The 12,391-nt window shown below is 39.8% G+C and overlaps 1 protein-coding gene across 1 annotated transcript in view; it reads right to left on the reverse strand.

The window, feature by feature from the left end:
- Window positions 1-1,612: 1,612 nt before the first annotated feature.
- RFTN2 (raftlin family member 2) overlaps window positions 1,613-12,391 on the reverse strand; it is a 1,293,449-nt gene continuing 1,282,670 nt past the window's right edge. Inside the window, exon 9 of the mRNA XM_044060680.1 lies at window positions 1,613-3,128. Coding sequence (XP_043916615.1) covers window positions 2,862-3,128 — 267 coding nt within the window. The 3' untranslated portion in view covers window positions 1,613-2,861. The remainder of the gene's footprint in view (window positions 3,129-12,391) is intronic.

A 12,391-nucleotide genomic window follows, 5' to 3' on the forward strand; every position in this document is an offset into this window, starting at 1 on the left:
GCTTCCTTTTGCAATTCTTCTTCCGAGGGGGCTCCTCTGAGTTATCAGGGGAGGCCTCGGAAAAAGAGGGAAACCCAATGGGGTTTCCTGGGGCATCGGTTCCCTATGCTTGGGGTCTGGAGGAGGAACAGAGGTTGGCACAGACACTATGGGGGATGGAGCCGATGGAGCTGGTAGTGGAGCTCTTTCTGGGGACAGCACACTCCACATGACCTCGAAGGCGTCTCGACCTCGAGGCAGAGAAGGCTCCGGTTCCGAAGAAATAGGAATCTTTCTCTGTGCCGAGGGCAATGGCTCCGAGGCTGATGTTGGAGCAGAGCTCACCTGCGTCGAAGCTCTGAGGGGGAGAACGGGGTCGGACAAGGGTCCGATGCCACTCCCCCCCCTCGGAACCGATGAGAGAGCCCTGTCATCCAGATTCCTCAATAGAAGGAACAATCGAGGTAATCAGAGCCGAAGTCGGAGTCGAAGGAGAGATGGTGATCGGGGCCGACAGTTCCAATACCCGCACACCAACGACCTCCAGCTCCAAACTCAATGGAGTCAGAGGAGGAATGGAAATAGAGGTGGTTGGAGCCGATACCTGTTGAGGTGGGCTGGATAGTAATTTAGCTAGTGCCTGTGACTTAAGCAACCTAATTACTACTCTATCCACATCACGATCCGAAAGCCTAGAGGATTGACAGGAGTGTGAAGAATGGTGGCTACGTTCACTTTGTAATAATGGTGACCGAGGCGCCGAGTGGATGGACTCTAAAGAAGGGGACCTCAGTCTCTTATGCCTCCGTGATGGCTCTGAAACATCTGATGGAGCCGACGGAGGAGTTGTCTTGTTGGTGCCAGCCGGAACCGACATACTCGGTTGTTCCAGTACAGGAGTCGGACTCCGAAGGTGGAGCCAACAGTTTGACAGATTTAGGGGATTTCACTGGCTGAGAACTCTTTGCCGGTGAATCCTGAGGCTTCAATAAACCCCGAAGGATTAATTTGTTTTTGTGCTCCTGCAGGACCCTTGGACTAAAGGCGTGGCAAATAGAACAAGAGTTCTGCAGGTGAACAGCGCCCAAACAATAAACGCAACTAGAGTGCCCATATGTCAGAGACATTTTCTGACAGCATGAGTCACACTTTTTGAAGCCAGAAACTTTCGTATCCTTGGACATAACTCTACCACTACACACAATCCAAGTACCACAACACAGACAGACAAAAAATCTCTACACTACTAAACGAACACAACAGTTTTTTTTTTTTTTTTATACAGTAAAAAGGAAGGGAAGGAGAGACTCTAAGTTAAACAGCTGTCCTAAGGAAGGGGGGGAGGAGAGAACTCTCTAATTTAAACGAGTTCTTAAGAAAAAAAGGGATTGCGGAATGAAGCGACGTCCACAAACAACACCCACAGAGAATAAAACTATAAGGGGAAGTATACACTAGTTTTAAGAAGTTTAAACAAATATAATTATATAAATATACAAATGTATACAAGCCTGAGCCAGAAACGACACACCTCGTAGCTGAAGTGGCAAATGAGATCTGGGTAGCTTTCGCTAGGCATCATGGGATAAGGGGTAGCCTCGAGCCAGTAAACAGCTCTCGAGCTATTGAAGATGGCTGAGTCGGAGCCGAGGATCGGCTCCAATCCCAAACAGCAAGAACGAAGGCGAGATAGACAACTTAACATCATGCATTCTGTGCTGTACTGCTTATGTCCTGCCATGTTCCTCTGCTACGATTCTGTCGCACAACATTTACTTATACCCATACAAATATATGTTTTATGCCCCATACTATAATCTACTTCTAACGCTATGATTCTTTGACCCTAACATTCTTTTGCACCCAAACTTATTTCTCAAGTATAATCTGTGTTTCATTTAGCCCTCGTGTCAAAACATCAGAACGTGGCCTGGGTCTGTGATGCAAAGGGACGACTGCAACCTAGGTGAGCAGGGGTTCAGATTAGCAGCTCTGGCTTGCAAGGTGGGGGAGGAATGAAGGCGAGTAGCTCACTTGTTTCTCCAGGAGAAGGGGATTTACAACTACATAGGAGCACACAGGGCATTGTGATCCTCCTGAAAGAGACCAGAGAGCCTCTTGTGGAAGTGAAGGGGACAGCCCACTGCATGTCCCTCCTTGATGTTGGGTGCATGAGTGTGATAATGTGATAAGGATGGAAAGTAAACAGTAAAGTTGCTTGAACCACCCCTGATAACTGGCTGTCAGTTCTCAGCCTGTCGAGCATAACTGGGATGATTGACAGAGAGAAGCTTTGGTGGTTGGTGGGTGGGGAGGTGCAAAAGGTCAAAACAAAAACTTCAAAAAATGACATTAGAGGCCATGTGGTGATCCTTGTGGTATGTGGCCACAGTAACAGTTGTACACATCAAACATACCACCTGTCACACAAACATACATGCACACAGAAACTCATCAAAAGCAACATAGGTGTTACTTTTTGCAACTAAACTCCCTTTATAGCATTATCCTTCATTCATATTAAGGTAAATACAGTGCCATTTTCATTTTATAAAATAGTGAAAACATTTACAAAATACGCAACCAATTCTGGCAGACCTACAAACTCCTGGTGCCAAAGAGAAGTTGAAGTTGCTCTGCAATTAATAGTGAAAAAAAAAACGAGAAACTTCTGCTCCATTGTGTTTTACTGGTCCTTTAAAATGAGCAGCATAGTACAGAAGATTAATGGTTTTGTTTGAGTTTGCCTCATAACTTGAAGAATATATATTCCATATTAAACACTGTGGTTATTGATGAAAAGTAATTAGAATGGCAGGTCAGTGGACAGTTGGTTGTCTAGTTCTTTGTGTAACAGGTAAACAGCACAAGTCCTGTGCTCCTCACATGCAGGTAACTTGAGATAATCCATCTTCTTGATCAAGCTGAAAATCATCCATGTCTCGCAAAGTGGAGCCACCAGTGAATGAGGAAATGTTTTCAGGCAGGGTAGAGTCTTCTCTGGCCCAGCAGTTTCTGGTGCCAGCCAGATGAAATTCATCACAAGAAACTCCTTTCTCGACACATTTATTGGTATTAGAGTCTGTTCCAGTACTTCTGCTTGAATGTTTGCCTCTGTCTTCTCGTCTTATGTGCCTTGGGGATTTTTTCTATGAGCATATAGAAAGCAGAACAAGAAAAGCAAATTAGAATAATACGATTTTTATCAGTTGCTTCATCCTACATAATGTAATTATTTCCTATTAAGGAAGAATTTAACACACAGAAGAAAATGTGAAATAAGCAAACATAGTTTATATTTTATTACATAACAGTAGCTAGATGGCAGAAAGTGACTGTAATACTATGCTATTTTATTGACTGTTGCAGCTAACCAAGATGCCTTCCAGCCTGCCCTGCCTAGTCAGAAATCTCAAGTTTTTTTTTTAAGGTCTCAAATGTATTAGTTTCTGCCACTCATTATGGTAACTGATTCCACTTGCCAAACAATCTCTCATTGAAAAAAAAATACTTCTTCATATTGATATTATACTGCATAATCCCTAAAGCTGCTGGTTGTACCCACTACTGCCTTGTCTGTTCTTCCTTATCATAGTAAGCCCAAATCATTTGTTTCTTTCTTACATCTCAGATAGTTATAACTGGATGAGGACTTGGCTCACTGAGTTCACCTCCCTGATATTGAACTCCAGTTGTTATCCAGAGGAAATCACTGCCATTATCTGTGTCCCCAGTGACTTTCTTGTTCTGTGGGAGCTTACCTTTTCTTCATATTTATGGGGCATTTGAGTTGGTATCTAAGCCCAGGTGTATGGGGGCTTTCCCACTACAAACAAAAACACTATTTATTTAATTTTTTTAGCTCAGTTCATGAACGGTTGAAGTTGGTGAGTTTCTTTACCAAGTTGTAACTCAACAATTCATGAGGGAAGCTCTTTATTTAGCCATACATCTACCAATCATTTTCTTCTGAAGCCATTTGTCTTACTCTTCATTTCCCAGACCTCTCAACTGCCTATGATTTTGCTACATACAATAGAGTTTCATATTGCTTATTGTTCTGAAAATGTACATTGATGTAAAACCTGTTATTCCTTTAACTTAAGTAAATTAAGAGTAATATTTAAAAATTGAACCCGATTGTAGTCCTTTGTCTCCCCATTATTTTTTACTTTGCCCAGAATTCTTGCGCAAAGAAGTTGCGAGATATGTGCCTCCCTGTCTCAGTACCCTGTCTGGAACTGTAATCTCCCTTTAACTGAAGGTCTTCAGAAATGTACATAGTACTCTAGCTATGACCTAAGCAGTACCTGATGTTGGGCCATTACCACCTTTCTGCCTCTTGATTCTGTTCCCCTTGACATACAACACAATATTTAAGTTGTTTTTGCTGCCATCCTTTCACTGACAGCCTGGTGGTTTAGGTTTTCTGTAATAACTGACACACCCTGTTCTACTTCCTCTCAATTCTGACTCTTCTAGCTGCCATTGATTATGACTCCTTAGGTAAAGCTCCACACAAGCAGACAGGCTGAAGTGAAGCTGCCCCCTTTATTAAATAATGGCTCCAGTATCCTTAGGTCTGTGTTCAGGCTTCCTCCTTCATCTGATGCCCCTCACCCAGTCATGGTGCCATCCACAAGAAGACTGATCTAGTGTTCTGTGAACTGTCTGAAGTAAGAGATGAGCACATGGTCCTGGGTCAAGCCCAAGTCAGACACTTGTAGCACACTTTTTACCACCTTGTTCCTTGCAGAACATTCCTCTCCCAGTTATTATTCTCTGTTCAATTATTTAACCAATTCTCCATCCATCTACACAGTTTGCTAATCACTCTACCTCTCTCATTTTTATTAAGCGCCTGTGGTACAGGGCTGAGTAAAATGCTGTTGATATTTGGTGGATCATATCCATATTTAGCACCGTCTATCTCGCTTGATTACCTGTCAAAGAACTGGATCAGGTTAATCTGAGAGGATCTGCCTGCTGGAAATTTATGCTGAAAGATGCTGGCTGGCCTTATAAACCTTGATTCAGTTATGTTTCCACAGTTTTTCCCAGCAGTGAAGACAATTTTAAAAGCCCATGGTTTGGAATGTAACACATTGGCCGATTTAAAAAAATTCACTACAAAGTACTTTGTCACAAATGTTAGGGAAGCAAATGATTTTAACTAAGGAACTGATTCTTTTGAGATGGGATATAGGATCTGAATTGTCTAGACATAATAAGACATTACTAAGTTTAATGCTATTGGCTGCCAAAAACCACAACTTCTACAAAATGTAAATCAAAATCTAAACCAACAATAACTGAAGTATTGAATATTGTAAAGGAGATTAAAGAATTGGAAGTGGGATCTTTAGAAAGGAGAAAGAGCAAATTATATGGAAATAAATGAAATTTGTGAGAACAATGCATGCAGAATGATGTTCAGGAGGAGTACTGACATTTAAGGGGAGGCAGGACTTGAGCAATTTATGTAATGTTGGACTAGATGATAACTGTTAAAAAAGAAAAAAATATATTTACAGTGCATAAAATATTTACCATGTTTTGTTTTCTTACCTATTAATGAGTGTACTCATGTCTTTGTTCAAAAACTGTAAAATTAATAATGGTGTTTAAAAATACAGTTACTCACTTTCTTGGGGACATCTATCCAAACAATTTGTTAACAACAGTAAGTCTCTGGCAATAAACAATATACATTTTTTTTCCTGTAGGGGTGCTTACCTGGAGCGCTGGATGCAGGCTGAACTGATGGACAGATGACACCACTGTCTTCAACCTAGCCTATCACAAATGTAAATAATGTAAATAACAAATGTGTATTGTGCATCCACAATATTATGCATGTTCTCTTGCATGAAGTGAAATTGTAAAGGCTTTTTCTTTTCCACAATTGTACCTGTGACTAATGTATGTAAAGCAAACATTTTGTAGCTAAATTATGTAAAGTGGAGCTTATCTCCCTAGGCCTCCACTGAAAATGGGCTCCCAGAGCCCAGTAGACCTCCCCGGTCATCAAACTAGAAATAAATAAATAAAATAAAATGACACAATCAAGGCTTAGACTGTTTATCAAAATCATTACAGGCCAATTGCAAACCTTTGCCCACTAACAGAAATCTTAGAACAAACGGTATACGAACAAATTTTGGAATATATGTGTATAAAGATGACCTCTTCATATATAAACAACGTGGGTTCCATTAAAGTTATAGTACTCGGGCTGCAATCTTCCCTCTCTCCTCAGAAATCTACTCTAACACAGAGAAAGGTGTCCTGACTGGGGCTATCTGTCTTGACCTGAAAAGAGTCTTTCATGGTAAATCATGACCTTCTAAGTCTACTATTTTTTGGAGGTTTCTCTTTGGTTCCATAATTACCTCACCAATAGAACTTTTGCCATTTCTGGTGAAAACAACCATTTTTCATCTGTCTCTCTCTTAACAACTGGAGTTCCTCAAAGTTCAGTGCTAGGTGCCCTTCTCTTTTCTATTTATAAACAAATCACCACAGGATCTGCTTTGCCAAAAAAAATCATACTTTATGCAGACAACACGGTTCTTACTTCTGACCATAACGCAATTGAATAGCTTTCTACCTCATTGTAAAAGTACTCTCATTGACCTGGGTCTGACATGTTACAAATCAACTCTCAGTCAAAACAGCTAAGTCTGCAGTTACGATCTTTGGAACAGCTAGACAACTTAATAACCTTCAGACTCCTACTATTTCAGACCTCTCAGGTTATTCCTGCTCTTCAACAATTAGCAAAGCTATTTAGGGGTATTACTAGATGGTATGCTGACCTTTCATGCTCATATTAACTCCACTGTCCAAAATGTTTGAATACAATTTAAACTGTCACATAAATTCCCCAACTTACTCCCTCCCAAAGCACAGTGAGCCATAAATGTTAATGTTCTTCTCTACAGGCTCGAATATGCCCTCCCAACAACTATTCCCTTGTCAGTGTAAAGCACATCTACCTTTCAAGTAGCTAGTAATAAGATTCTCATGCTTATTCAACTTGCTAACAATACAGAAAAAAAAAAAAAAAAAAAACACTGCACTGCTATTAATAAAACCAGTTGGCGTCCTATCTCATCAAAGATTTCATAGTAACTTAACTCACTAACCTACAAACGTATAAATGGGCATTGCTGCCCTCTACTGGCCAATAAATTACTACCTGCTTCATGGAACTCTCTTCCTGACCACATTAAAGAATTGTAGGATGGCTCACTTAAATAAATAAATAAAATGACATCCACTGACTGAAAACAAATGCCCGTTTCATATATGCTGGCTAATGTCTGTAGATTTGATACATCTGTGCACTTTAGGATTCACTGTGTTCCTCAGTGATTTTAATACTGTATAAATCCTTAACTGTTTTTACTTCAGATCTTTACTTAGAAATGTATATATTTGCACAATCTCATTGGCCTACTTTGATGTGACAATTTATGCTTTTAATTTCTGTCTGTACTACAGTGTTTACATACTTTGTATTCAGTATTTTGTCTGATTGCTGTGTGTATAGCCACATGTACTGCATCTGCTGTGCAACAACTTTGTTAATTTCTTTTTGTAATACATTATTTTGTACTTTGTCTGATTGTTATGTGAGTAACTGTATGTACTGTGTCTGTTGTGCAACTACAGGCTATAATGTAGTTTGCCATTTGGCCTGTGAGGTGGCTGAAAAGGGTCTTCTACCAGTCTACTAGTCTGAAAAACCAATAAATAAATAGCACTTTCTAGGCTGAATACTGCACTCCAATTGTTCTCGTTCTCCTCTTTGGATGATGGGGTACCCTGTCTCTGGCAGACTAAGGTCTCCCATTAGAACCGCCTTCTTTGCCCTGTCTACCTTTTTATTCTTTTGCCTCTGACAAACTTGTCATCCTCAAACTTGTTACGAATGGTATCTTGATCGTCTACAGATAGTGACCAACTCTCCCTCTTGCTCTAACTACCTTTACTGCTAGAAAGCTGACCATTAGTTGTTCATGCTTTCACCCTTCCTACCACACTCTGTTCATCTCTGTTCTCTCCATCCTGAGCTAGTCATCATTTATTACTTCTCTCTATGACCCAGCTGTTTGCCACCCTCCCAATTTTTATTTACCCTGTCTTTTCTGAAAAGCTTCTATCCATGTACTACCATATCCCATCCTCACCTATCTCTAGCCCATGTTTCCATTATTGCCACTGTATTTGGCTCCTGCTCCACTGCTGTTTAATCCAACTAGTACTAGCTCAGCCACCTCTCTCTACAACCCAGCTTTGCTGAAATTCTCTGTGTTTTTTACCTACCTACATCCCTGCAGCTGACCACCAACTGCCACTAACTCCTCTCCTCATTCACCAGTTTTACCAGACCCGCCTTTACCTCCACTGGGCTCAACTTGATACACATCTGGGGCCAGTAAGGAGATAAAGACACTGGTATGGCATCATACTGCTGCTGGGAAGTGTGCTCTAACTCCCACCATCCAATGACAGGCTTGTGATCTGTGCAATGGCTGCCTTCAGGAGGTGCATGCATGCTTCATGCATGTGCATCCTCCTACACAAGCAGTGTATGACTTGCTTAACTCTTAATACTGCTATTACAGAAAGGCTAGGCAACATCCCTCCAGGATGGGTGAGGCAGCATCAGCCACTCACTCCATCCTGGTCCTCCATCTCGTGGCATCAGCTGAACACAGGTCATCTGGAGCATAATCAGAACTTTTCCCTCTGTGCCATGGAGTCAGGTGCTAAACATAACCTTATTTTTACTCCCCCTTTCCTGCTTTCCCATCTCTTTGTTCCCTACATTCCTGTCTTTCATGACAGTCCTTATTATCCTGTGAAGTATATTTTATTGCTTTTTCTTTGTCTTGCCTATGTCCTGTCCTCACTATTGTCCTCCATTCCTTCCTCCTTTTCTCTAGGTAATTTTTTTGCCTTCTGTTACATTGTCTTCTTTTCTTCATGGAACCTTTCCCTTGTACTGCAGTGTTTTCATTTTTTCTGAAATGCCGTTGTATCTCAAGCCCCAACACTCCCATTTGACAGCAGTACACTACTCCCAACCCTGCTGAACAGCAGTTGAACTCCCTGATCCTTTCCTTCCTGATATTACTGGCATGTACAATGAGTAACACTTCTGAGAGTGCTACTGTACTTCTCCAGTCATTACACATTGCTACTACGTCACTGTCCCCTGCATTCCTTCCTCTTCAGTCCCTTTATGTCAGGCCATTAGTTCCACATCCACAACATATGGGTACCTCCTCTCCTTTTTGAAACCATTTTGGCCACTGTTAGGTCTGTCTTGGTGATGGTTAAGCCTGAGATCATTTTTATCTTTATCAGACTTCTCATGTCACATCACTTCTCCATCTGAAGCCTCTAGTAACACAACCCTGCACTATCAGTACCATCTCTGTGCCTTCTAAGTTATACTCATCTGCCCTTTACCCCCTTGTGCTACACTTACCTATCCCTGGTTCAAATAAAATTAAAAGCTATTAAAGTCTTAAAACACCAACACCTGAACAATAAAACAAACATATTAAGAAAACACATTGAAATATAAAAAGTAACAATAGCAAACAAAAATGCAAGTCCTACTTCCCTCCATGTAAATAGAGAACCCCACACCCCATAAACTAAAATATATATACTCTGAGGTTACATAACAGTGGAGCAAAACAAAAATTCCACTGTCAGTGAAAGTTGTTTTGGTCAAATTTCTTCTATTGTTTGGCTTTCACTAAAAGTACCATCAATGAATTGGCATGCACTTGTAAATAAACTGCTCAGCAGGGTTATCAGACAAGTCAAATGGATGCATGTGTTTTCAGTAAACTCTTAAAGCAGGGCTATAAAAAATGTGCCTTAATCCACATAAATAATACATTATAACGGTATGTGATCTGACATTGGCTTATCAAGTTTATTTACATTCTTGGTAAGTCATCAAGCTTACTAAAAGTACCCTAAACTCCCCATACTTGTGCTACCACCAAAAACTAAAAGTTCACAAGCTAATATTTAGAATATTCTTATTTTTGCTAGTAATACCATTTTCAAATTGGCTAGTTGTAGTCAGTGATTCATTTTACATTTTAGTCTTTCAATCATTTTCTTTTTTAATTTTAAAAAGAATGAATTTCGTTTCAAGGCTGTTGAATTAGGTGGGTAGTGTTTTTGTAAGGTTATGTGTGTGTTTATGTAAATGTATCTATGACAGAGTGCATTTTGTGAGTGCTGTGTGTAAAACTTTTTTTACAGTGAAGAATTGTAGTTTGTGTTTTACTTTATTTTTCATTTTAATTTACTTTTTCATTTAAGGTATGTGTGGATTTGGGTTTGTGGGGTTTGTTTACGAGATCTACAGTGTTATAGACTTAAATGCTTATGTTATATATGTGCAAACTTTTACTTCAGTTGTTTTAAAAGGGGTGGCACCAGAGGGGGCCATATGGGGACACGTACTTCCCCCCAGAAAGTGTGTGTCCTCAGTCCCACATACCCAGTTGATAGCAAGCAAGAATGGTTAACTCTTTTGGCTGAGCTGGCACACAAGCACAGTTGAATCTTCCTGGAAGCACAGCCTTAAATCATGAGAGAGTCAGACCTTTTGAAAAGAGTCTTGAGATGTCTTTTATTGCATTTTGGAATTGGCAGTTGGGAGGAAGAAAGTGTGAGATGTCTTAGGAGGTGTGTGTGTGTGTGTGTGTGTGTGTGTGTGTGTGTGTGTGTGTGTGTGTGTGTGTGTGTGTGTGTGTGTGTGTGTGAGCGTGTGTGTAAAAATTCTCCAGTTAGAAGTTTCTGGTTAAGTTGCTCAGAGCCACACAACTGGAGGCAGAAAAAAATCAAACCCAGTACCCTTAAGGCAGCTGATTAAGATATTAGAGCCTTAAACCTCTACACCAACTGACCGACCCTCTTTAACTTCTTTTTTTTTCAGTAACTCAGTCATTACAGTTATGTAGTTCTTATATCTCAGAAAATGCATGTCCATGCAGAACCTGTTGCAGTTCTGTTAACCTTTTAAGTGAATTAGATTTTTCTGACACTTAAGGCTCTAAGCTGTTACAAATTGTTTTTTTCTAGTCAAAAGAGGAGTATTTGAATCTTCCAACCTCAATTTACCTACAGTGTGAGCAAGTCTCTCAGACAGTACTCCTAGGTGACTCTAAAAAGGACATTTTCTCCAGTGGGTTTACCTGGTGCTTGCCAGAGATTGTATTTTTAGAGAAGTTTATTTACTGCTTTATTTTACACACAATTGCAAGATTTTACCTTTCTTTTTGGTTTCAGGACTTGCTTGTAGGAAAAAGACAAGGTGAGTGAAGAGGGTGTTTCTGAAAAGGTTTCTCCCTATTTAAATTTACAACTGCAAGTAATCCCTTTTCTTTCTGCTGCTTGGTAGTAGGACTGTTAGATCGAGGTAAAAGTCTTGGCTGCAGAAAGGGACTGTGCTTTTTAAAAGGTTTTTAGAGTAGTTTATTGCTTTATTTTACTCACAACTGCAAAATTTCACCTCTCCTGTTTTGTTTCAGGGCTTCATTGTAGGAAAATGAATAGCTGAGTGAAGGGGTTTGTTTGTAAAGGTTTCTCCCTATTTAAACTTGCAGTTGTAAGTAATACCTTTCCTTTCTGCAGCTTTATTGTTGGGCTTCCAGCCCAAGCTAAAATTTTGACTGTAGAGAGGGACTGTGTGTTTTACATATCTGTAGAAATACAGACACAGACACATGTAAATTAATTAAATGTATATTTGAAACAAAGGATTCAATAAATTATTGCACTTTACAAGGTTTAATAACTCATGACTTTTTAAGTGTATGCGAGTCATGTAAAAATATTTAAGGGTCGGTTAAATATATTATTAGATGATTGCAACTTATGTATTAGATTAAATTAGCTTTCAGATATATACTGAAAATTATATTGAATTAACACAAATGATACATGTTCGTGTCAGTATAAAAAAGTATTAAACACAGTGTGTGTCAGAGACTGACTGCTAGGGATGAGGTTTGTTTCAGAAGGGCAGGAAGATAGCAGTTTAAATGCTCAAAAGCTGGGTACTGAAAGGTAAGTTAACTCATTGGAGAACATTCATATAAAAGTTATCAACTACGGAATATAGGGAAAGGAAGGGGGCATTATTACACCTTTCAAGGGTACTATTATGCATGAACCAAATTTGATCAATTAGTATAAACAGGAAGCAAAAGAAAGCAGTAACAGACAGTAAATCAAACAAAAATTAAGAACAGTAAAAGCAGGCAATACTTGTATTGAAGACACCTTATTATCAACTTCAGATCTTAGTTGAAGGCAGGAGGAAAGTAGTCTTGCAACACACAATGATGTTATAGGGAATGGCATATCA

The sequence above is a fragment of the Protopterus annectens genome, chromosome 2.part0, assembly GCF_019279795.1.
Source record: "Protopterus annectens isolate FY-2018-M chromosome 2.part0, PAN1.0, whole genome shotgun sequence".
NCBI lineage: Eukaryota > Metazoa > Chordata > Ceratodontiformes > Protopteridae > Protopterus > Protopterus annectens.